The sequence below is a fragment of the Salmo salar genome, chromosome ssa09 (genome assembly GCF_905237065.1).
Source record: "Salmo salar chromosome ssa09, Ssal_v3.1, whole genome shotgun sequence".
Lineage (NCBI taxonomy): Eukaryota > Metazoa > Chordata > Actinopteri > Salmoniformes > Salmonidae > Salmo > Salmo salar.
In genome coordinates, this window is record NC_059450.1 from 128,371,442 (window position 1) to 128,399,402 (window position 27,961).

At 43.6% G+C, this 27,961-nt stretch overlaps 1 protein-coding gene across 1 annotated transcript; it reads right to left on the reverse strand.

The window, feature by feature from the left end:
* Window positions 1–3: 3 nt before the first annotated feature.
* LOC106612852 (protein unc-119 homolog A) lies at window positions 4–27,947 on the reverse strand. The gene is made up of 5 exons (XM_014214427.2): window positions 27,360–27,947; window positions 2,427–2,540; window positions 1,778–1,871; window positions 815–987; window positions 4–678 (listed from the first exon to the last, which is right to left on the reverse strand). The coding sequence occupies exons 1-5, from the start codon at window positions 27,646–27,648 to the stop codon at window positions 566–568; spliced, it is 783 nt and encodes a 260-aa protein (XP_014069902.1). The 5' UTR covers window positions 27,649–27,947; the 3' UTR covers window positions 4–565.
* Window positions 27,948–27,961: the final 14 nt, after the last annotated feature.

Sequence of the window (27,961 nt, forward strand, 5' to 3'; positions counted from 1 at the left end):
TCTCTTTAGCTGACTGACTGAGAACACACTGACTAGACATTCAATCTCACTCATTGTTACTGGCCCTTATATACTGTACTGGTTGTGCATTTATTTTGTCTAGATCAGGCCACATCAGATGTGTCCCATAGCGAAGGTCTGTGTGTGTTTATGTATGCTAGACTGTGTACACATCTATAACACTCTCTATCAGACACAGAAAGTTGAGAGGTCATTGCAAGAGATTGGAGTAGGGGATTGCAATTTAGGGGATAACAAGCAATGGTGGAATTCTGATTGGAGAAAAAAAGCTGTCCATCAGTCCTGTTGCTTGTGACCTGTCAGTCCGTCCATACGTCTCTCCGTTCGTCATCTGTCTGTCTGTCTGTCTGCCTGTCTGTCTGTCTGTCTGTCTGTCTGTCTGTCTGTCTGTCTGTCTGTCTGTCTGTCTGTCTGTCTGTCTGTCTGTCTGTCTGTCTGTCTGTCTGTCTGTCTGTCTGTCTGTCTGTCTGTCCATGGTCCCATGGGGGGGTGGGTTTGAGTTGGAGTTGGAGTGGGTCTAGGTGTCTAGGGAAGTCCTGTGCTCCTACGGACTCCCACTGTAGGAGTAGTCTGCCTTGTTGTGCATCACCAGCTTGTTGTCCACAAAGTAGAAGCTGTCGGACTGCGTTTTGTATGGGTTCAGGATCATCTCACGCACTGAGGAAGAAGAGGAAGGACACGTCAGTGTGTGTGTTTGAGTGAGTGTGTGTGTCGAACTGTGTCGTATGGGTACAGGAAGTGCGTGCATGCATGCTATGTCTGTGTCTCTGTTTCTATGTGTGTCTATACTCACTGATGTCCTCTGATAGAGGGGGGAACTCGTAGATGTGTTCACAGGTGTTCTTGCTGCTGGGCATACAGAAACCAAACTCAAAATCAAAGCTCTTGAGGAGCTGCTCTCTGAAGTAGTGCCTCTCAATCATCCTGAAGTTGTTGATGGGCATGTCTCCCACTGTGAACTCCACACTGTGTCAGAGAGGACAGGGGGACAGAGTGATCTGATAAACTATTGGAAACACACTTACACATCATTTGTTTGTTATAGTTTGTTGCAGAACCAAAGTGTAATTCCATGTTTCCTCATTTCCCCCCTCTACAGTAGCCCTTTCTTGCATTCAAATGACTAGTGGCCTTGTGTGGAATGTTATTCACATTTTTCATAATTTCATAATAAACATTAATTTAAATAAACAGCAGAAAATCTGGTGTTTCTATGCCAAACTGTTTTGCTATGTTTCAGTCTTCTGTGATGTATATAAAGTGTAATATTGGGATGAAAACTCCAAATGTAAAAATGCAATACATTTCAACTCTATATCTGACATGGTACAGGTGTCTTCTTTAATTAAGCCCATCACCATGTGTGTGAGGTGTAGACGTTGGTTTCTATGTAGATGTGTTTTAGACTACCAATAACCACTCTGTGAGACCCTGGTTTAGCCCACTGCAGTTCATTAATAACATCTGGCCTGACTGTCCTTTTTCTCATCTCTCTTTCTCTCCCTCTTTCGCCCTCTGCCTCCTTTTTTCTCTCTCTCCCTCTCTTTCTCCCCCTACTGTGTAGCCTTCCTGCCTCCTTGGTATCTGTCACACACAAACATGCACGCAAGCACGTAGGCACGCACACCACCTCTCACTCTCTGAGAATAGCCCTCCCCATCTGTCTCCTCTCAGAAGAGAACAGCAGGGCACTGAATGGCCACCGCTCCACCACCCTTACACACCCACACAGGCGGCCATCTTAGCTGTGACTTACGTGGCGCCGACCTGGCGCAGCTGCAGGAAGGCAGGGGTGAACTGGTAACGGACGAAGCGGCCTCCGTTGGGGTCAAAATCCTTCTTTTCGCCCGCTGCCACAGTGTCACAAAACAGACCACGTTAACAAGCCTGCTGTTTTGAAGCACGGTCTCTCTGCTGTGTACCTCTCTGAATAGACACTGTTTCAGAGCCTTAGATGATCCTCACACAGCGAAATAACACCTTCTCAGTAGAGACCTAGCTAATAGGAGTCATTTGTTGATGAATCATGCATATTACTGCCTGGGCCTAGTTAACCCAGAGGTATATGCTGCTCACACATATTGTAGGTCTTAAAACCTCTTCGTTATCAGAGGCTATGACCTTTAGTTTAGTGCCACAAGTCATATATCCTAGGCTCTAATAAGAGAGAATATTGTTGACATGTATATATGAATATGATTATGTTAGGGAACACAAATACTAATGGTTATATTTAGCACAGAACAGGCCTATTACTGATTTGGTGCTGTTGGTTTGGTGATCTCAAACAGCACCGTCCCTGTCTCCATGTCTTGATTAAATACATTACCAACATATAGCTCATACACAGTACATGCATCTAATATCTGTGCTGTTTAATACGGTAGTTTTGACATATCCCATACCTGGTACAGGGGGTTTGGTGATCTCAAACAGCACCGTCCCTGTCTCCATGTCTCGGATCTTGAACCGTGTGAAGTCGATCATGTGAACGTTCTCCTCTGGGGAACATAGGTAGTCTGAAACAGAAAGGGGACAGAGCACATTTTAGTCTGAATACAGGAGGGCTACATACTCTACAGAACACATTTTAGTCTGAATACAGTAGGGCTACAGAAGGGCTACATACTCTACAGAACACCTTTCAGTCTGAATACAGTAGAGCTACATACTCTACAGAACACATTTTAGTCTGAATACAGGAGGGCTACATACTCTACAGAACACATTTCAGTCTGAATACAGTAGGGCTACATACTCTACAGAACACATTTCAGTCTGAATACAGTAGGGCTACATACTCTACAGAACACCTTTCAGTCTGAATACAGTAGGGCTACATACTCTACAGAACACCTTTCAGTCTTAATACAGTAGGGCTACATACTCTACAGAACACCTTTCAGTCTTAATACAGTAGGGCTACATACTCTACAGAACACCTTTCAGTCTGAATACAGTAGGGCTACATACTCTACAGAACACATTTTAGTCTGAATACAGTAGGGCTACATACTCTACAGAAAACCTTTTAGTCTGAATACAGTAGGGCTACATACGCTTCAGAACACATTTTAGTCTGAATACAGGAGGGCTACAGAAGAGCTACATACTCTACAGAACACCTTTCAGTCTGAATACAGTAGGGCTACATACTCTACAGAACACATTTTAGTCTGAATACAGTAGGGCTACATACTCTACAGAACACATTTTAGTCTGAATACAGTAGAGCTACATACTCTACAGAACACATTTTAGTCTGAATACAGTAGGGCTACATACTCTACAGAAAACCTTTCAGTCTGAATACAGGAGGGCTACAGGAGGGCTACATACTGTACAGAACACCTTTCAGTCTGAATACAGGAGGGCTACAAGAGGGCTACATACTCTACAGAACACATTTCAGTCTGAATACAGGAGGGCTACAAGAGGGCTACATACTGTACAGAACACATTTCAGTCTGAATACAGGAGGGCTACAAGAGGGCTACATACTCTACAGAACACCTTTCAGTCTGAATACAGTAGGGCTACATACTCTACAGAACACCTTTCAGTCTGAATACAGGAGGGCTACATACTCTACAGAACACCTTTCAGTCTGAATACAGGAGAGCTACATACTCTACAGAACACCTTTTAGTCAAAAGAATGAACAGTAGAAAGACTACCGGGATGTATACTTTTACAATATTTTTGTTTACATTCATGAACATTCTAGAATTGTCAACCTCTTGCATACAAATAGACCAGAACTGTTTAACATATTAGTATAAAAGTTCACTTTTATCAAGTAAAGGAATATAAAAGCATGAAACTTGGTACACTTGTACACCTGGACTACAAGTAATGATATCTATGTTATAAGACAATTATGCAGTTGTTACAGCCTTGTGCACACTGATTCAGCTATTCCAAAACATGCCCCTTCACTAAGCACTCTGACCCTGCCCCATCTAGCCACTTGGCCAGCCTGTCAGATCCTCACCTAACAGAGACAGAAAGAGCTATTTTTACTCCTCTAATCTTTGCATCTGCCAAGATGTGACACTGACAATAACCACAGTGTTATAGTCACTGGAGAACTGCTCTGTGATAACATGCAGGCCCACAGTGTTTTGTGTCACACTAACAGAACTGACAGTTTGGAATACGAGACACTTCTATAAGGCCCTCTCACAGAACTGACTGTTTGGAATACGAGACACTTCTATAAGGCCCTCTCACAGAACTGACTGTTTGGAATACGAGACACTTCTATAAGGCCCTCTCACAGAACTGACTGTTTGGAATACGAGACACTTCTATAAGGCCCTCTCACAGAACTGACTGTTTGGAATACGAGACACTTCTATAAGGCCCTCTCACAGAACTGACAGTTTGGAATACGAGACACTTCTATAAGGCCCTCTCACAGAACTGACTGTTTGGAATATGAGACACTTCTATAAGGCCCTCTCACAGAACTGACTGTTTGGAATACGAGACACTTCTATAAGGCCCTCTCACAGAACTGACTGTTTGGAATATGAGACACTTCTATAAGGCCCTCTCACAGAACTGACTGTTTGGAATATGTGGACAGGCAAAACTATTAGGACAGAAATGGAACACTAACCAACACTTGTGGTTCCAATACGGCTCAGTTGGTTGGAGCATGGTGTTGGCAAAACCAGGGCAACACCAAGGTGCCAGCCAACTTAACCTAAGGTTTGGGTCGAGGGTACTGTACGCTGATCCCACAGTCTTAGAAAAAAGGTTCCAAAAGGTTCTTTGTCTGTCCCCATAAAATAACCCTTTTTGGTTCCAGGTAGAACCCTTTTTGGTTCCATGTAGAACCCTCTCTGTGGAAATAGTAACACATGAAACCCAAAAGAGTTCTACCTGGAACCAAAAAGGGTTCTTCAATGGGTTCTCCTATGGGGAAAGGCTAAGAACCCTTTTAGGTTCTAGATAGCACCCTTTTTTGCTGGTCTGTGCCCAAGGGACAGCAGCTACAGCCCTGTGACATACACTCACCTCCCCACAGGCTGTGGATTAAGACTAAGAGGCTTACATTGTTTCACCGTCACATGGACAGATTGGAAGACGCTAAGGGGATTTAGGGAAACTATAGGTTTTGCTGTACTGTAACCCCCATTCCCCCGACACCACCCCACAAATTGACCACTGCACCCCTTTCATACACCCTCCCTACCTGCATCCTATTAAAAACTACAGGTGGGCACCTGCCTCTAAGCCTTTGATATTGCTTCATGTCAAAACTGTACTGAGGTAGAATAGTAAGAGCACATTCTAGTAAGACTTTAGTGAGCCCTCACACACACACACACACACACACACACACACACACACACACACACACACACACACACACACACACAAACACTCTCTCCCTCCCTCTCTCTTCAGTTCTCTACTTACCTAAGGGTTAGGAACCAGATGGACCAAACTGGCTAGCCAATGGCAAGGAGATATTTTTAGCCTTCGTGTTACCTAGCTGTGCTGCATGGAGAGAGGGGAGGTGTCTGTATGTGTATGTGAGTATGCATGGTTTTGTGTGTGTGTGTGTGTGTGTGTGTGTGTGTGTGTGTGTGTGTGTGTGTGTGTGTGTGTGTGTGTGTGTGTGTGTGTGTGTGTGTGTGTGTGTGTGTGTGTGTGTGTGTGTGTGTGTGTGTGTGTGTGTGTGTGTGTGTGAGTGTATGTGTGTGTGTGTGTGAGTGGAGGAGGAGGGAGTGTTGGATTCAAAGGGCTTTCACACAAATCTGCTGAGGTCTTAAGGCGACGCCCCCTGTTCCCTGCTCCGGCCCTGGTGTTGTTAGGGTCATTAATATAATTGGCAGCAGGCTTTGGACTCTTCTGTGTGTGTGTGTGTGTGTGTGTGTGTGTGTGTGTGTGTGTGTGTGTGTGTGTGTGTGTGTGTGTGTGTGTGTGTGTGTGTGTGTGTGTGTGTGTGTGTGTGTGTGTGTGTGTGTGTGTGTGCTGTGCAGATGGCAGTAATTCCCTTGTAAGTTGTGACTGGGTCTCCTGGCTACTTTCCATCTCACCTACTACCCACCTATCATTATAATCCACACCACAGTACTACTACACCTTCAGATAGATAGTAAAAATGGTGTATACTGTATGTGTGTGTGTGTGCGTGCGTGTAGATTCTCTACTGGTGGCGCAATGGCCATTTTTAATAGGTAAGGCCAGGGGTCTATGTCTAATGACAGAAAGGTTATCTCAGATGAGAGTACAGTTGATGGGAAAGCACTTAGCACTGGGACATAACCAGAAGTCAGTCCAGCCACACCACATCACATGCCTGCTGGAATAACAGGCCAGTCAACAGATTTACTGTACATGTAAGCAGCTCTCCAACTTCAACCAGCAACCACAAACTGTGATTTCTACTTCTGAGGCCAACATACTGTAAGCTCTGAGGGTTACAGTGCATCACAAAATAACTCCAATTGATGTGAGGCTTATCTATACTATTGAACTATGGCAAGTTTCAAGTTTTATTTGTCAAATGCACAAGTACAGTGACATGCTTTACTTGAAAGCCCAATCCAACAGTGCTGTACTCAATTTCAAACTAGTATAAAAAAAAACGTAAAAACCCCCCCAAAAACACAAGAAATAGGAAGTAAGACAAAAACAGAACAATGTCAGCTATATTCAGGGTCAGTGTCAATACCAAATTCACAATGTGCAGGGATACTGGAGTATTGAGGTAGATACACTACATTACCATGAGTATGTGGACACCTGCTCCTTGAACATCTCATTCCAAATTCATGGGCATTAATATGGAGTTGGTCCCCCTTTGCTGCTATAACAGCCTCCACTCTTCCGGGAAGGCTTTCTACTAGATGTTGGAACATTGCTGAGGGGACTTGCTTCCATTCAGCCACAAGAGCATTAGTGAGGTTGGGCACTGATGTTGGGCGATTAGTCCAGGCTCGCAGTTGGCATTCCAATTCATTCCAAAGGCGTTCGATGGCATTGAGGACAGGGCTCTGTGCAGGCCAGTCAAGTTCTTCAAAACCAATCTCAACAAACCATTTCTGTATGGACCTGCTTTGTGGACTGGGGAATTGTCATGCTGACATTCAGCCACAAGAGCATTAGTAAGGTTGCTGAAACAGGAAAGGGCCTTCCCCAAACTGTTGCAACAAAGTTGGAAGCATGGAATCGTCTGGAATGTCATTGTATGCTGTAGCATTAAGATTTCCCTTCACTGGAACTAAGGGGCCTAGCCCGAACCATGAAAAACAGCCCCAGACCATTATTCCTCCTTCACCAAACTTTACAGTTGGCAGTATGCATTTGGGCAGGTAGCTTTCTCCTGGCATCCACCAAACCCAGATTTGTCCGTCGGACTGCCAGATGGTGAAGCGTGATTCATCACTCCAGAGAATGCGTTTCCACTGCTCCAGAGTCGAATGGCGGCGAGCTTTACACCCCCCAGCCGACGCTTGGCATTGTGCATGGTGATCTTATGTTTGCGCGGCTGCTCGGCCATGGAAACCCATTTCATGAAGCTATTGTGCTGAAGCTGCTTCCAGAGGTAGTTTAGAACTCAGTAGTGAGTGTTGCGGCCGAGGACACACTACGTGCTTCAGCACTTGACGGTCCCGTTCTGTGAGTTTGTGTGGCCTACCACTTCGAGGCTGAGCCGTTGGTGCTCCTAGATGTTTCCACTTCACAATACCAGCACTTACAGTTGACCGGGGCAGCTCTAGCAGGGCAGAAATTTGACAAACTGACTTGTTGGAAAGGTGGCATCCTATGACGGTGCTCCGTTGAAAGTCACTGAGCTCTTCAATGAGGCCATTCTACTGCCAGATGGAGATCCTATGGAGATTGCATGGCTGTGTGCTAGAGTTTATACACCTGTCAGCAACTGGTGTGGCTGGAATAGCCAAATCCACTAATTTGAAGGGGTGCCCACATACTTTTCTATATATAGTGTACCTGTATGTGAATAACACAGTGATTTTGTGGTAAATGTGGTAAATAAACGGTAGCAATATTGAGCGTTGTACAGTACAGTATATCTTAAATAATTGTCAATGACCATTGAGTTCAAACACTAACTTACAGCACTTAGGCTAACCTTTTGCTACTTTGGCAGCACAGGTCATTCAGGTTCAAATCAGTGTAAAATAATACTATTCAAATTCAAATGTTGCTGTCCCCTCAATAATAAACAAAGAAATATAGAACAGACCTACAGTGTTATAATGTAGATATTCATAACAAAACACTATAGACTATTACAGCTCTATAACATTATTGTAGGTCAGTTATGTGTGTAGTGACTGAATGACCTTAATGTGCACTCTGACGCCATATGGCACATTAGATGTCATGTAACTACCTAACACGTTATATCAGAGGCCAAAGCTGTGTCCAGGCATCGGCTAACAAGTGGTAGAGCAGGCTAGTGCGGCCAGTAAATCCTCATCAACACACAGTACAACCATGCTGCAACGCAGCGACATTTAAATACAGTGTTGGAAAAGTCAATCTCTGGTTGAAATCTGTGAAAACCTTTTCCAATCTGTCAGTCAAACCTAAAGGCTCCACCCACATTTTTACAGCCATGACAACCACAGTATGTTGGAAAGGAAGCCGCTGTTACTCTGGCAACAGTGGCACTATATTCTTGGCACACGGCAGCCGTGCCTTCTTTACTGTGACTGTGATGTCTGATAAGAGTGATGTTCTCAGAACATGAGACAGCTACCGATCAGCTAGCTAAACAGGAGCGCCATGAACAAATTGTATCAGCCCCGCTACCCATACTGCAGTGCAAATGCTGCATCTCAATAGTCGTCCCCACAACCCATAGTACAAAGAAGGCCGCATCTCAATAGTCTAAAGTGGCTTCCTCCCCTTTACTGATCTGAACACACAGACAAAATAAATTATGGAAGATATCAACTGAACCAGGAAATTGCTTTCACCTGTTCAGTTCATTCATGTCAGTGTAGATTTTCTTCTCCACTATTCAATCTGGTTTCCGAGCTGGTCATGGGTGCACCTCAGCCACACTCAAGGTCCTTAAAGATATCGTAACCGCCATTGATAAAAGACAGTACTGTGCAGCTGTATTTATTGACCAGGCCAAGGCTTTCAACTCTGTCAATCACCGCATTCTTATCGGCAGACTCAACAGCCTTGGCTTCTCAAATGACTACCTCGCGTGGTTCACCAAACTTCTCAGATAGAGTTCAGTGTGTCAAATCAGATGGCCTGTTATGCGGACCTCTGGCAGTCTCTATGGGGTGCCGCAGGGTTCAATTCTTGGGCTGACTCTTTTCTCTGTATATATCAATGATGTCGTTCTTGCTGCTGGTGATTCTCTGTTCCACCTCTACGCAGATGACACCATTCTGTATACATCTGGCCCTTCTTTGGACACTGTGCTAACAAACCTCCAAACGAGCTTCAATGCCATACAACAGTCCTTCCGTGGCCTCCAACTGTTTTTAAATGCTAGTAAAACTATGTGCATGCTCTTCAAACGATTGCTGCCCGCACCCTCCCACCCGACTAGCATCACTACTCTGGACGGTTCTGACTTAGAATATGTGGACAACTACAAATACCTAGGTGTCTGGTTAGACTGTAAACTCTCCTTCCAGACTCACATTAAGCATCTCCAATCCAAAATTAAATCTAGAATCGGCTTCCTATTTCACAACAAAGCCTCCTTCACTCATGCTGCCAAACATACCCTCGTAAAACTGATTATCGTACTGATCCTTGACTTCGGGGATGTCATTTACAAAATAGCCTCCAACACTCTACTCAGCAAACTGGATGCAGTCTATCACAGTGCCATCCGTTTTGTCACCAAAGCCCCATATACTACCCACCCCTGCGACCTATATGCTCTCGTTGGCTGGCCCTCACTACATATTCGTCGCCAAACCCACTGGCTCCAGGTCATCTATAAGTCTATGCTAGGTAAAGCCCCGCCTTATCTCAGCTCACTGGTCACCGTAGTAACACCCACCCGTAGAACTCGCTCCAGCAGGTATATTGCACTGGTCATCACCAAAACCAACACCTCTTTGGCCACCTTTCCTTCCAGTTCTCTGCTGCGAATGACTGGAACGAAATGCAAAAATCACTGAAGCTGGAGTCTTATATCGCCCTCTCTAACTTTAAGCATCAGCTGTCAGAGCAGCTTAACGATCACTGTACCTGTACACAGCCAATCTGTAAATAGCACACCCAACTACCTCATCCCCGTATTGTTACTTATCCTCTTGCTCATTTGCACCCCAGTATCTCTACTTGCACATCATCATCTGCACATCTATCACTCCAGTGTTAATGCTGAATTGTAATTATTTCGCCTCTATGGCCTATTTATTGCCTTACCTCCCTAATCTTCTACATTTACACACACTGTACATAGATTTTTATATTGTGTTATTGACTGTACGTTTGTTTATGTGTAACTCTGTTGTTTTTGTCGCACTGCTTTGCTTTATCTTGGCCAGGTCGCAGTTGTAAAATGAGAACTTGTTCTCAACTGGCCTACCTGGTTAAATAAAGGTGAAATAAATACAAATAAAAAACACTTGTCGGAGACGAGGAGAGACTATTGAGACACACCCAAAGCAACCAACACTCCACTACTCACCACAAAAGATAACACAGATAATACCACAACATTATCTATAGGTCCAACAACTACTATAGGTCCAATAGTCATTGAGCCATCTGAAGAAACAGGCTCTGAAATGTTGAAGGCTCAGAGTAAGATAGCATCAGAGACCTTTGTGCAGGTAATGCCAAAAGGCACATGGACAAAAGGACAAAAGACCCTAGCCTGTTCCATCAGAGACAGTCATGACGACTCACCGTAAAGCTTGTATGAGCATGAGCTATTCAATCATTTCAGCTAACATGGCGTGGACAAAATCTATCGGCCACTCCTGATTATTCATGTAGCCTAAATATCGTATTCCCTTCGATACACATCACAATACACTGTACACTGCACATCATATAAGTGATCATACCAATTTCCTCAATGGGAATCCTACTTTCTGATTGATTTCTGTTGTAGTTTTAGCTTTTCCCACTCATCCAGTCCAGTGGGCAGGTAGGTAGGGAGAGAATACACTACATGGCTGCCTAACATTAAATTGAATCTTTGGCCCCGTGAACGCTGCACTGCAAAATGCGTGTGTGATTATAAATCCGAAGCTAACTGGACAGAGAACCGACAGATGCCCTGCAGAGGAGGGATGGCAACACGCCAAGTTACACACACACACACACACACACACACACACACACACACACACACACACACACACACACACACACACACACACACACACACACACACACGCCAAGTCAGCCAGAATTACAGATGGAGGGAGAATGTCATCAGATTTCTCTCATCGTGACCCAGACGGTGTGAAAAGTTTCCTAGAAATAAATGTACTCTACGAAACAAATGTCACACCCAACGAGTCACCAAAAAGCCCTGCAATCACAGCTCCTAAACGTCTCTCCATTCTCTCTCCTCGCTGAGTAAGGCCTGCATGTAGATGATAGATGGACATACGTCATAGCCGCTGTTAAAATCCTAACAGACCTCATCCGCTGTACTTTTCGGGTGATTTAAATGATCATTGTGTATATTTCATCACAGGGAACGACAACACAAGATTGTGATTTACGCCTAAAACATTGAGAGAGGGACAGAAAGATGACAAATATGTCATGAATCATCGGATTTAACATGAAGAGGTTCCACTTCCTATTCATCTGAATGGTTATCCTTGAAGAGGAGAGGAGGATGAGAGGAAAGGAAAGGAGAGGATGAGGGGAGAGGTGGGAGGAGAGGAGGAGAGGAGAGAAGAGGAAGATTATACATTGTAATTGAATGTTAAAACAGTTTTGTTCATTAACCGCATCACGGCAACAACCTGGTCCATGATGACATTTACCAGTATTCCCTGGAGTAACTTGGCTAATCAAGCTATGGCTTAATTTACAGAGAAAAACATGAAAAATACATTTCTGCAATCCCACCGGGAGTTGAACTGCATGTTACAATACATAACCGCCTCAGTAGAGACAGCCTATTGATATCATTGAGCAAGGTGGCCCAGGGGATCTACGCATCTATGGAGGGTGTATGTGTATGTTCAGTAGGGTGTGACTGTCCTCTCAGTCTGTGTTCTATGGGCTGCTGCTGCTCCATATGGTGAAAGGGATCTGGTTGTGATTCCTATGTGTGGTTCTGTCTGTGCATGTGTGAGTGTAAGGGACCCTGCTCTATGAGTGTTTGAATGTTTAGGACTAATATGTGGCCATGCGCTGTGTGTGTATGCGTGTGTGTGTGTTCCTGCGCGACTGTGTGTGTCTGTGTGCATGCTCGTTTGTGTGTCGGCAGCTCGGTGGCAGAGAGTTGCCGGAAGGCTCTGAAGTGTCAGCTTCACCCAGGTTCCCTATCTTCCTATCCCTCTCTCCCTCCCTCTTTCGCTTTCCCTCTTTTTCTCTCCCTCACTCTCCCTGAGAGGAGCACACCTCTTCACTTCCTTTTCCTTTAACAGCATCACCTAGCAACGCTCGTTCTGATGCTGTGCCAGGACATTTTGCTTTCTGCTCCACCTCCATCCATCCATCTCTCCCTCTATCCACCCCCCACCCCTCCCTCCATCCCTTCCCCCACCCCTCCCTCCCTCCATCCCTCCCTCCCCCCACCCACCCACCCACCCACCCCTCCCTCCCTCCCTCCCTCCCTCCCTCCATCCATCCTTTCCGCCACCCCTCCCTCCCTCCATCCCTCCCTCCCTCCCCCCCACCCACCCCTCCCTCCCTCCATCCATCCACCCCCCCACCCCTCCCTCCATCCCTCCCCCCACCCCTCCCTCCATCCCTCCCTCCCCCATACACCCACCCACCCCTCCCTCCCTCCATTCATCTCTCCCCCACCTCTCCTCCTGCTCTACCTTTCCTCCCCTCCACCTGCCCACTTTGCATGAACAAAATACAACAAAACACGAAACAAAGCAGAGCAGAACGGCTCATGTTAGGGTTCATTCAAATGGTAATGAAACGCTATCAGCTGGCCTCAGATCTGTTAATGCTGTATAGATATGGTCGTTGTCATGAAAAAACAAACAGATCTGGGATCAGGGCGATGAAATGCTACATTACAGTGATCTGATAAAGTGGTGTCAGACCACTGGGCCTCCTGCTGTGAGTGTGTGTGAGTGTGTGTGTATGTGTACGTACGCGTGTGTTCGTTCGTCCGTGTGTGTGTCCTCGTGTCTGTGTGTCTTTCTTTGTCTGGTACTTAACGGGAGGTAGCCTAGTCGTTAAGAGCGTTGGGCCAGTAACCAAAATGCTGCTGGTTGGAATCCCTGAGCCGACTAGCTGAAAAAATCGGTCTGTGCCCTTGAGCAAGGCACTTAACCCTAATTGCTCCTGTAAGTCGCTCTGGATGAGAGCGTCTGACAAAATGACTCAAATGTAAAAGAAATAGATGAGAAAGCCATTTGGCTGTTACTGCCTGAGGCTTCTGCCTGTAATACAGTACAGTGTGATGCAGAACACTTTCAGATATGTCTTGGAACAGATGTGTCAACATACAACATGGTGCAGTGACATGAACTCGACGTAATAGGAATGTGGGTTTTATGCAGGTTCTATGCTTTATGTACAGTCCTTATATTCATACACAGTAGACGACAAGGCTACAGGATATGATAGAGCCTCAGGTTATTCCAAAACTGGACACAACAGCATGGGCTGACACTGATCTGCATTTCTTGCCTCTAGTGCTTCAAAGCTCACAGAAGTATTGCGGAGGAGTAAAATTAGACTCAGTCTTGAGTCATGCTGTTCTTACAGAACGGACCTGTTTTGACACAAGATGGTCGTTTGTGGCATTCATCAACAGCAAGCGACTGCCATATATAGTTCTTATAGAAATGGACCTGTTTTGACACAAGATGTCTGTTTATGGCATTCATCATCAGCAAGCGACTGGCAGCCATTTATAGCTCCTAATCCCCCAGATTAGCCAGGAGGAGTTAGAAGACTTCTCAGCCACAAGCTTTGTTCACATCTACCTTTTTCTTTATTTTGATTTGAATTGAGCTGTCAATCAATGTGGATAATTAATTAATGTTATTAGGCTATTAAATAGAATAAATAAAATATGGCCCATAAAATACCCAAGGACACCTGTTTACAGGACATGTCCAAAACATTTGACAGTCTCCCACAGGAACAAATCTACATTTTAAATGGCTGTTAATTTTAGGTTGATAGTAATAGGCTTTTTATTATGCTTCTTCACACAACATGTCTAAAATATGCTGCCTGTAGGCTGCTGGCTTGCAGCCTGGCTGACTGTGAGGTGATTGGCTGGCTGGCTGTGAGGTTTATTGAAAGGTTGTGTTTTTATTTAACAGCTGAATGCAGATTAGATTTCCTCCCTCCTCTTATCTTCCTCCTCAGCCCCCGCTCGGTCTGCCGTTCGGTCGGAGTGAAAAAGCAGCTTGATTTTTTCAAGGGCGTGAGTGAGAGAGCTTGTGTCTGTTTGTGTGTATAATGGTCTGGGGGAGAGGGGTTATCAGGAGGGGTTTACGCCTTAATCACCCTGACAGTGTCATTGCGCAAAATGGTACGCAGCATCATCTCAATATGTGTGCAACAAAAGGTCAACATTCACCCTCTGCTACCATTTCTGTCAAGCAGCCTACGCATACAGTTTGACGCATATGTTCGATAAATCCAACGTATGCCCCACACGGAACGCACTGCAACTTCCTCTGCAATGCAATGCTGTAAAGCAAACGCAGCGTTCCATTGAATTGAATGTACTTCTGATGTACCAAAATGCAATGAAGCTGTCGGTGTGATCGAGGCGTTAATGTCTGAATTTGAGCTGCAATTGGCTGTGAGAGAAGTGTTGCTGTGTGGTTGCGCTGCAGAACACACTAGCTCTGTTCACAAGCCCTGTGAGTGAACACAATGTTATGTTGTCCTAGGCGCTACATCATGCTAACCACACACACTAGGGTAACCAATCGATTGCCACATCTATAAAAAAAAATGCATTCCAGATGGACCCCAACACAAACACAAACACACCTACACTATCTCACGCACACACACACACACACACACACACACACACACACACACACACACACACACACACACACACACACACACACACACACACACACACACACAGATGCATCTTCAACAGACCGTTAACTGTGTCCCACTTCAAAAAGATAGAGGAAGTGGACCAACTGTATGTCTACAGTAGCCTATAACAACAATATGTGACGGTAAGATGTTGACTATAAAAATAGGCCTATTTTAAACACACACAAGATAGACCTACTAAGTGATAGAAAATGTCTATCATTTTGTTTTGATTCTAACAAACCTTCCTATGGTGTTTTGATGAAAGCGGTTTGTTTACTGGTCATAATTTGAGGTCCTACATTGGCTTGTATTTAGCAGTCAATCCCTCACCCCCAGAACAAGCTGTAGAATGAAGTGAAACATTTATAAATAAGTTACATCCTCCTTTATTCATCTGCTTTAGAACTTTGAGAATGAAATCCATTATATCAGAGGCGGAGCTTTAGAGGCCACAGTATAGGCTGCTACAGGTTAATACACTGCTTCAGCCAACCAGGAGCAACCACAGACACATACTAGGAAGTGGAGGATCAAAGGAAAGGCTCTGACCCTACCCTTAAGCTTAAAATAAGCATATTGTAGGGCAAAACAATTGTCACATTATAGCCAAGTTTGACTTTGCAGCTTGGCCATGTAGTCCTAGTTGGAGCCATGTTTTAGGGCCATAGGCAAAATAAACAAAGCCCAGGTGTAACGCCCTGGCCATAGAGAGGGGTTTTTGTTCTTTATTTTGGTTAGGCCAGGGTGTTACATTGGGTGGGCGTTCTATGTTCTTTTTTCTAGGTTGGTTTGTTTCGTTGATTTTGGCCGTGTGGCTTCCAATCAGGCACAGCTGTAGTTTGTTGTTGCTGATTGGGAGTCACACATAAGTAGCCTGTTTTTCCTTTGGGTTTTTGTGGGTGATTGTTTCTGTCTAGTGTTTTCTGTTTCGTTCATTTTTGACCAGACAGGACTGTTTGCTGTCGTTGCTGTTTAGTGTTTTGTTTATAGTGGTTCATTTTATAAAATATTCAAAATGAATACACATCCTCCGCTGCACCTTGGTTTTATTACGACGACAGCCCTTACACCAGGGAGCTCCAGGTACACTGCAGTAGCACATCTCTCTGACAGCTTTCCACTGATATCTACCATCTACCACCAAAGTACTTCACTGGGCCCCCAGGGTCACACTGCTACCAGTTGAGAGCGAAAAGGCCAGCGGCCATTTTAAACTCTGCTCTATGTTGATAGGATTCTGTGCCAAACGTCACAAAGAATGGAGGCAAATGAAATGAACATGGCTGGGTAATTTAGAAAGACTGTCTGTTATGTGTTATTGTACCGTAGGGCTGTTTTAGCTTGAATGTGAATTGTCTCAGTTCATCACGTCATCCCATTCAGAGGGTGAACACACGCATGCATGCACACACACAGACACACACACACACACACACACACACACACACACACACACACACACACACACACACACACACACACACACACACACACACTTTAACACACTCACACTCATAGCGGTATGACTAAGCTCATATATTCCTCCAGGCTCTCTTTCCACTATGTGGCATACTGAGTTTACCGGTCTTGTCACAACGTCCACAGAAGGTGGCGCCTCTCCCCGGTCGGGCGGCGCTCGGCGGTCGTCGTCGCCGGCCTACTAGCTGCCACCGATCTCTGTTTCTGTGTCGTTTGGTTATGTCTGTCTTGGTTAGCACCTGTTATGTGTTAAGTCGTTAGTGGGGTATTTAGTCTGTTTTTGTTGGGGTTTGTGCAGGATTATATTCGTGTCGTCTTATTTAGTAGGTTGGGGATTTTTGTTCTTCATCTGCTGTTGTCAGTTTGGGCATTAGGGTTGCTGGGCTGCGTCCCGACTCTCTTCAGGATTATTTTGGTTCCTGTTATTTTGGGAGTGTTGTTTACCCTGCCTTGTGTTGGCATTTTGTGGACATATTTATTAAACGTGTGTTTTCACGTACCTCGGTCTCCTGCGCTTGACTTCGCCCTCCTGTTATTTAGAGTAGCCCTGACAGGTCTGTCTGGAAACAGATTCCCCTACCCTAGCACTTAAGGCACAGATACATTCAAATATCATGTGAACCTTTTTTCAGGCCTGCATCATAGTAACACATATCATCAGACTGGTATAACAATGGTCTGTCCGACAATAAAGGCTTAGTAATACATGTTTTTACCACTGTATCTTCTACTATGCAAATTACGATAGCATATATATTTTTTTGTTTCTTATTATTATTATTATTGCTTATTATTTTTTGTGGTTTTGCTTTTGTAATACATAATGTTGAGGGCCACTTGGAAATGTCATGGTGGGCTGGATACAGCCATAGGGCCGAGGGTTGTGTGTCCCTGACCAAAGGAGTCACGCCGGCACGCGCACACACACATCAGATGACAATGAGTCAATGGCTTGCTGCTTTCAACACGGAATGATGCATTCTCAATACCCCAATGTGCCACTCAATAGATAATGCATTTTGTATTACTTAGGCCTATCCATTGACGAGTTTCACAGCAAATGCAAAACATTGACAGTCAATGACTTGCATTAATTGTTAACCTTCAAATCAACAGGCAATCACAACTGTTTTGTTATACTATAGATAACACTTGTTTAATCAGATTGGAGTTGCTTTGACCCAAGTGAGGAACAATATCCCCACCACAAGTCATCTATCCACCTCCAAAAACTAGAAGAGAGGAGAAGAGAGAAAAGCACAGGACAGGAGAGGAGAAGAGAGGACAGGGGAGGAGAGGAGAATAAAAGAGAAGACAGGAGAGGACTGTCTTGCCCATTGACATCAGATGAATGACCCCCATAGAACAGTAGCTTACCTTGTGACAGATGCAAAGAGCAGATTTAAATTAGGCCAGCCACACAGATCAATTTTAATTAAAGCTCCAGCAATTGTGGTCACAGTCAAGTCCAGAGACTGTAAATACAGTCAGGGGAAAATACAGTTAGAAGGAAAGGTTGTTGTTTATCAGACAGACAGTGATGCAGTGTTTCTCTGGCTTTAATTCAATGTCTCTGTGATAGATGGAGACACCGAGAGACTGTATAGGAGCTGGATGTGAAGTGGGCTGGACTCACTGAATAACAGATTCATTACTGGAGAATTAATATATTTGCATTAATATACTTACAGTAATGTCTTTCATATGCTCATTTAAAGAAAAGACAATTACACTGCAGACAAATAAACACACACAATGAGTGATGAGGACTGGACAACGAGGTGAGTAGGTGTAATAAATAACAAGCAATAGCTAATATACAGCATAGTACTGTTCCTTTTTGATGTGGCTCGGCAACTACAGAAAGAAGTCATTAAGTGTGAGAAAAAATGCTATAATTCTATTTTTAGCATCTCATTATGTCACCCAAAGACAACTGATTGAAATGGCCTGTATTCAGTCAGTCTGAATCTGATGTGTTGAGATGGAGACCTGCCAGTATACAGGCTGGTTCCCCACTTCACCCTACACACAAAGAGCAGCCCAGTCCGCCTGCCAAAAGCCTGTTGTTCTATTGTTTAGCTACCTAGGATGATTTTTCAAGAGTGGCGGTCTATATTCAAGCAATTGCTTGTGTGGTGAGACACTTCCTGCGTGCCAAAAGACTGTTGGGTTAGTGTTGGCTGACTAGAGTGGAATGAGCTATTCCTGAGGACAGATTCTACCTGGTGAACAATCTGAAGCAATTATGACTAATACTATCACAACAAAGTCGGCCACCTGACTACATTTGAGTAATAGCATGACATCCAAGATTGTGTGAACTAACCACATCAAATGTAAAAAATGTATCTGTTCGATGTGTGCATGTGCCAAATAGATAATGTGAATCTGTCTCCAGGTTCCTTTAGAGATCGTTACTCATAACAGTATGAAATATACAGTGCCAATCAAAAGTTTAGACACATACTCATTCAAGGGTTTTTCTTTATTTTTACTATTTTCTACATTGTAGAATAATAGGGAAGACATCAAAGTTATGAAATAACACATATGGAATCATTTAGTAACCAAAAAAGTGTTAAACAAATCAAAATATATGTTATATTTGATATTCTTCAAAGTAGCCACCATTTGCCTTGATGACAGCTGTGCACACTCTTGGCATTCTCTCAACCAGCTTCATGAGGTAGTCACCTGGAATGCATTTCAATTAACAGGTGTGCCATGTTAAAAGTTAATTTGTGGAATTTCTTTCCTTCTTAATGTGTTTGAGCCAATCAGTTGTGTTGTGACAAGGTAGGGGTGGTATACAGAAGGTAGCCCTATTTGGTAAAAGCCCATATTATGGCATGAACAGCTCAAATAAACAAAGTCCATCAGTACTTTAAGACATGAAGGTCAGTCCATGCAGAAAATTTCAAGAACTTTGAAAATGTCTTCAAGTGCAGTTGCAAAAACCATCAAGCGCTGATTAGTCCAAATGTTTGACTTTTGGTTCCAACCGCCGTGTCTTTGTGAAACGCAGATTAGGTGAACAGATGATCTCTGCATGTGTGGTTCCCACCGTGAAGCATGGAGGAGGAGGTGTGATGGTGCTTTGCTTGACACTGTCACTGATTTATTTAGAATTCAAGGCACACTTAACCAGCTTGGTTAGCACAGCATTCTGCAGCGATACGCCATCCCATCTGGTTTTCACTTAGTGGGACTATCATTTGTTTTTCAACAGGACAATGCCCCAACACACCTCCAGGCTGTGTAAGGGCTATTTCACCAAGAAGGAGAGTGATGGAGTGCTGCATCAGATGACCTGGCCTCCACAATCACCTGACCTCAACCCAATTGAGATGGTATAGGATGAGTTCGACCGCAGGGTGAAGGAAAAGCAGCCATCAAGTGCTCAGCATATGTGGGAAGTCCTTCAACACTTTTGAAAAAGCATTCCTGGTGAAGCTGGTTGACAGAATGCCAAGAGTGCGTAAAGCTGTCATCAAGGCAAAGGTTGACTACTTTGAAGAATCTGAAATGTAAAATATATTTTGATTTGTTGATCACTTTTTGCTTACTAGGTGATTCCATATGTGTTATTTCATAGTTTTGATGTCTTCACTATTATTCTACTATTATTCTACAAAATAAATAAAACCCCTTGAATGAGTAGATGTTTCTGGTACTGTACATTAAGATTTTCCAAAACACTATATTCACAAATGTTTCACCTTTGTGTTTTTCCTCAGAAATGATTGCTTTTGTGTGTGTAAAATATTACAGATCTCAGATTTTTTATTCATCGATTTTAGATGTGTATGAAAATGTGTTATTTTGCTAAACGTTACAGTGGCAAGAAAAAGTTTGTGAACCCTTTGGAATTACCTGGATTTCTGCATAAATTGGTCACAAAATTTGATCTGATCTTCATCTAAGTCACAACAATAGACAAACACAGTCTGCTTAAACTAATAACACACAAACAATTATATGTTTTCATGTCTTTATTGAACACACCGTGTAAACATTCACAGTGTAGGGTGGAAAAATTATGTGAACTCGCTGAAAGGTGCTTCAACAAAGTATTGAGTAAAGAACCCTTTGGCAGCAATAACCTCAACCAAACGTTTTCTGTAGTTGCAGATCAGACCTGCATAACGGTCAGGAGGAATTTTGGACCATTCATACTGGAGAAAAATAACGAGGATCGCGCTCCTGTTCACACGCACCAAAAGACTTGAGTCCATCTGAGTGACACATGGAAAGAATAGGACTACTTCTTCATTTCTCAAAAGAAAAACATCGAACAATTTCTAAAGACTGTTGACATCTAGTGGAAGTCATAGGAACTGCAATCTGGGCCCTAATAAATCAGGTTTCCCATAGAAAAGCATTGGAAAACACAATGACCTCAAAGAAATGTTTCCCTGGATGGATTGTGTTCGGGCTTTCGCCTGCCAAATCAGTTCTGTTATACTCACAGACATTATTCTAACAGTTTTAGAAACTTTAGAGTGGTTTCTATCCAATACTACCATGCATATGCATATCCTATCTTCTGGGCCTGAGTAACAGGCAGTTTACTTTGGGCACGCTTTTCATCCGGACGTGAAAATACTGCCCCCTATCCCGAAGACGTTTTAAACACACTGTGTTTCTCTATTGTTGTGACTAAGATGAAGATCAGATCAAATTTTATGACTAATTTATGCAGAAATCCAGGTAATTCCAAAGGGTTCACATACTTTTTCTTGCCACTGTATATGTCAGTTGTTTAGCTGGAATGGAATGCTCGTATCCTGTGTATTTGACTGTGATGTGGTTTTCCCACCTAGCGATCTTAACATCAATGCACTTACTTGTTGTTCTGGATAAGTATCAAATGTAAATGTTTTACACACAGATCTCATATTACTGTATTGAATGTTTTTATATTTTTTTATATCGATTTCATAAATGTACAGTATCATTTGTACATTCATTTAATAAAAATGTAGTTATTTATTCAATTGACTGTGTAAAACCTAGCAGCACTACTTCTTTCTCTGACAGTGAGGCAGATATACAGTGCATTCGGGAAAGTATTTAGACCCCTTCCCTTTTTACACATTTTGTTACGTTTCAGCCTTAATCTAAAATTAATTTAATAAAAAAATCCTCATCAATCTACACACAATATCCCATAATGGCAAAGCAAAAACAGGTATTTAGAAATGTTTGCACATTTATAAAAAAATAAAAAACAGAAATACCTTATTTACATAAGTATTCAGACCCTTTGCTATGAGACTCGAAATTGAGCTCAGGTGCATCCATTGATCATCCTTGAGATGTTTCTACAACTTGATTGGAGTCCACCTGTGGTAAAGTCAACTGATTGGACATGATTTGGAAAGGCACACACCTGTCTATATAAGGTCCTACAGTTGACAGTGCATGTCAGAGCAAAAACCAAGCCATGAGGTCGAATGAATTGTCCGTAGTGCTCTGAGACAGGATTGTGTCGAGGCACAGATCTGGGGAAGGGTACCAAAACATTTCTGCAGCATTGAAAGTCCCCAAGAACACAGTGGCCTCCATCATTGTTAAATAGAAGAAGTTTGGAACCACCAAGACTCTTTCTAGAGCTGGCCGCCCGGCCAAACTGAGCAATCGGGGGTGAAGGGCCTTGGTCAGGAAAGTGACCAGGAACCTGATGGTCACTCTGACAGAGCTCAGGAGTTCCTCTGTGGAGATGGGAGAACCTTCCAGTAGGACAACCATCTCTGCAGCACTTCACCAATCAGGCCTTTATGGTAGAGTTGCCACACGGAATCCTCTCCTCACACAAAAGGCACATGACAGCCAGCTTGGAGTTTGCCAAAAGGCACCTAAAGGACTCTCAGACCATGAGAAACAAGATTCTCTGATCTGATGACACCAAGATTGAACTCTTTGGCCTGAATGCTAAGCTTCATGCCTGGAGGAAATATTGCACCGTCCCTACGGTGAAGCATGGTGGTGGCAGCATCATGCTGTGGGGATGTTTTTCAGTGGCAGGGACTGGGAGACTAGTCAGGATTGAGGGAAAGATGAAAGGAGCAAAGTACAGAGAGATCCTTGATGAAAACCTGCTCCAGAGTGCTCAGGACCTCAGACAGGGGGGAAGTTTCACCTTCCAAAACCCTAAGCACACAGCCAAGACAATGCAGGAGTGGCTTTGGGACAAGTCTCTGAATGTCCTTGAGTGGCTCAGCCAGAGCCCGGACTTGACCCCGATGGAACATCTCTGGAGAGACTTGAAAATAGCTGTGCAGCGACTCTCCCCATTCAACCTGACAGAGCTTGAGAGGATCTGTAGAGACGAATGGGAGAAAATCCCCAAATATAGGTGTGCCAAGCTTGTAGCGTCATACCCAAGAAGACTTGAGGCTGTAATGGCTGAAAGGTGCTTCAACAAAGTACTGAGTAAAGGGTCTGAATACTTACAGTTGAAGTCGGAAGTTTACATACACCTTAGCCAAATACATTTAAACTCAATTTTTCACAATTCCTGTCTTAGATCAGTTAAGATCATCACTTTATTTTAAGAATGTGAAATGTCAGAATAATAGTAGAGAGAATTATTCATTTCAGCTTTTATTTCTTTCATCACATTCCCAGTGGGTCAGAAATGTACATACACACACAATTAGTATTTGGTAGCATTGCCTTTAAATTGTTTAACTTGGGTCAAACGTTTCAGGTAGCCTTCCACAAGCTTCCCACAATAAGTTGGGTGAATTTTGGCCCATTCCTCCTGACAGAGCTGGTGTAACTGAGTCAGGTTTGTAGGCCTCCTTGCTCGCACATGATTTTTCAGTTCTGCCCACACATTTTCTATAGGATTGAGGTCAGGGCTTTGTGATGGCCACTCCAATACCTTAACTTGTTGTCCTTAAGCCATTTTGTCACAACTTTGGAAGTATGCTCGGGGTCATTGTCCATTTGGAAGACCCATTTGCGACCAAGCTTTAGCTTCCTGACTGATGTCTTGAGATGTTGCTTCAATATATTCACATCAGTTTCCTGCCTCATGATGCCATCTATTTTGTGAAGTGCACCAGTCTCTCCTGCAGCAAAGCACCCCCACAACATGATGCTGCCACCCCTGTGCTTCACGGTTGGGAGGGAGTTCTTCGGCTTGCAAGCATCCCCCTTTTTCCTCCAAACATAACGATGGTCATTATGGCCAAACAGTTCTATTTTTGTTTCATCAGACCAGAGGACATTTCTCCAAAAAGTACGAACTTTGTCCCCATGTGCAGTTGCAAACCGTAGTCTGGCTTTTGTTGGCGGTTTTGGAGTAGTGGCTTCTTCCTTGCTGAGTGGCCTTTCAGGTGATGTCGATATAGGACTCGTTTTACTGTGGATATAGATACTTTTGTACCTGTTTCCTCCAGCATCTTCACAAGGTCCTTTGCAGTTGTTCCGGGATTGATTGGCACTTTTCGCACCAAAGTACATTCATCTCTAGGAGACAGAACGCGTCTCCTTTCTGAGAGGTATGACGGCTGCATGGTCCCATGGTGTTTATACATGCGTACTATTGTTTGTACAGATGAACGTGGTACCTTCAGGCGTTTGGAAATTGCTCCCAAGGATGAACCAGACATTTTTTTCTAAGGTCTTGGCTGATTTCTTTTGAGTTTCCCATGATGTCAAGCAAAGAGGCACTGAGTTTGAAGATAGGACTTGAAATACATCCACAGGTACACCTCCAATTGACTCAAATTATGTCAATTAGCCTATCAGAAGCTTCTAAAGCCATGACGTAATTTTCTGGAATTTTCCAAGCTGTTTAAAGGCACAGTCAACTAGTGTATGTAAACTTCTGACCCACTGGAATTGTGATACAGTGAATTATAAGTGAAATAATCTGTCTGTAAACAATTGTTGGAAAAATTACTTGTGTCATGCACAAAGTAGATGTCCTAACCGACTTGCCAGAACTACAGTTTGTTCACAAGAAATCTGTGGAGTGTTTGAAAAACAAGTTTTAATGACTCCAACCTAAGTGTATGTAAACTACTGTTTCATCAGCTGAATAAATTCCTGCTGTGAATACTGTATTTGATGTGCCTTCTACATATACTATGATCCCTGTTCATTCCCTTATATCATACGCCACATGCAGCATACACATACACATGCACATGCACTGATAAGAAACCATTTCTCATTTCACAAAACCCTCTCTCTCCATGGGCTAGATTACACTTATTTTCCTCATCATGCCTGTCTCAGAGAAACAGTTTGTCTCCCTCTCTTACCAGCTCTGAGCCACTGTGTCTCCCTGCCGCCCCAAAATGGACGCAGTTTCCTCCCAAAGCACTGCCATGAAAGTCATTTACACAGCAAGCCTTGTCATTTTCTCCTTCAGTCTTTCACTGTTTATTTCTCCTCCATATACTGGCAGTTGAGCAAAATATTTACAAAATGGATCTCTTTACAGTCTTGGTATACATGTAGCATTTGTATCGACTGAATAATTTGGTTCATTAATGCTGATACAAAAGGAGTACGGTAAGGCAACCATAGGACCAAATTCAATACGACTGCATGTCATAAAGGACGGGGTGAAAGAGAGGAGAATGATATTCTATACAATGATCATAAATCAAATAATTATCATGCCATAGCAGGTGGCTATCATAAAGCATTTGTGAGGGAAATGCCATTAATGCCATTTGATCTATGGTTTCCTGAATGTATCCTACACTGCAGCTATGGGGAATAGAGACCAAAACACAATGTCAGAGACAGTGAACACAGCAAATGTAACACATACAGTATCAGCTAAACTTGCTTTCTAATCAGAAATGATATGCCTTGTAAACAAATGTCCGGATGCGTTCTTCATTGAGTGTTTGGTTGCATGCTGCTTGACTCTGAAGCATTAATTAACTAGAGTCTATCAGGTCGTTGAAGCGCCACATTCCCTTCCTTTCTGACATAATCCAGATTACATGTCAGCGGAGAGCAGAGATTACCACTAGGCAGCCATCATCAGTGATTTCTGTATTATCTCGCCACTGCAGCCCGATACTGCTCTTCTGCTCTACCTCTGGAGGTTACAGAACCAAACAGCTAACTCTATCGGACAACAACATGGATTAAAGGGATGATGTCGGCGGGCTAGTGTGCCTTTTGGGATGAGTACTGCTCCAGATGATGAGAAATGCCCTTTGCTTATAGCAGAGACTCTGGATAGTAACCAAATCATTCAGACACAAGTCTGTATGTATATTGAAATGACTCTTCGTACATGGAGGCTAAGGATAAAGGCTTTATTACCATCTAGCTAACCAACAGCCATAGGACATTAGTTTGTGATATAAGATAGAACTAGAGTGTCAATATGGATGCATCCCAAGTCTTCAAAGTGGCCTAGACGTCAGGTGCATACAGAATAGTACCGTAGTATACCTGGCCTTCGTTCTATTGTACTGTATATCCTCTACTGATGTGAAAGGCGAATTGATGAAAGCAATATAACAGCCATCTGGCTATATACTTTGTGAGGCTGACGCAACTGCTTTTAACCTGAGGAGCAGTCAGGACAAAAGACACTTGATAGAACCAGGATGCACTCAGGTGGTTGACATGAAGATGACCACATTAAATGTATTTTACAGCTCACCAGTCACCAGTAACCTAGTGTGAATGCAGAAGGAACAGAGTGAGGATGTGTTTTATACAATAACTACAAAACATACATATTTTGCTACTCAAATGGCACCCTATTCCCTTTATAGTGCATTACTTTGACCAGGGCTGTAGTGTTCTGGTACATTGTTTTGCATTATTTAGGTAATAGGGTGGCATTTGAGATGGATCTATTGCGTGACTGTAGCTGTGTTGTTATGTGCTGTAACAATATAATGCAGATCTTTAAACAGGTTCTGACTGTCTCAATCTCAGTCGCAGGCACAGAGCACTGATCACCTGTTACCTAAGAGGAAACAGATTCTTCAGGTTCAGGAAAGGATTTAATAAAAGTCCGATTTTCATTTTTTCATCAACTTGGACAACAGGGGGCATTAGAAAGAACAATCACATTAATACCTGCCTGTCTGGTTTAAAAGGAATATTTACACACTCTCCCTTTTGCTTCCTGCAACCTTCTCTCTCTTTATCTCTCTTTCTAGCTCCTTCTCTCCCCCCCCCCCTCTCTCTCTCACACACACACACAGGGTTGTGTGCATACCTATGTACCGTCTACTAAACCTGTCTGAGCTAGAGGCTGATAGCCTACTCTCCTGTCTCATATCATTATCTATTATGCCCAGATTGCCCACACAGAAACATTCAAGTATACATTTAGTTAGACTATAATTCCACTAGCCTATATAATCTGTATTTCCACCCCCACAAATATCCTACTGTAGCCTAATGTCCCTCTATGTCGTTGTCCAATGCACTGGAAGTAGACCCTTGAAAAATGACAAACCTGGCACTAGGGCAACTAATATGTTACTACGCGGATGGATAAATGGATGGATGGCTACCCGTTAACAATGTAACGTTGTCGCTGTGGACCGGATGCTTAATGCCAGGCGACAGAGCAACAGCAGGTGCGCTGCGCCCAGAACGGTTCAGGTAGCTATGAAGCTACCCTTAATACCAATTAGTAGCCTACTTACTTTCGGTGATCTTCTGTAACCCAAGTACATCCTCAGGCGATATTACTGGGTTTCTTAGCAACTCGTCTTCACTTGTAACCGGGACCCCAGCATCTGTCGAGTTGCAGCCTTTCTTCACTTTCATGGCCACGAGCGGTTGGGGTTGCGACTGCCGTGAACTAGTGGTGCTGCTGCTCTCGAGACCTTCGCTGCCACGGTTCGTATTATTAGTAGCTGCTTTCCTCGCACTGGCGTTAGGTGCGTCCTGGCTATTACACACAGCCTCTGTGCTGGTACAATAATAGCTCATTCTCCGTGCCTCCTCCCCCTCCCGATCTGGGGAAGATACAAATCAGTCTCTTTCCCTCCCTCACCCAAGGCTCAACGTCTCTCACACTCGGTATTTAATTTAAATCCTCAGTTCTTTAAACCCGTCGGTCCGTGACTGTTTGTGTGCGGCGGCTGAATAGCCCTTGCGCTTGGAGCGCGCGTGCGGTGGTGATGACGGTTTACATAATGCAGAACGAGAGAGGAAGGAAGGATGCGGTGGGTCGTCAGCGCTCATACGAAAGCACATAAGCCGTTCATGCAAATACATATCAACTCAATTGAGAGCAAGATAT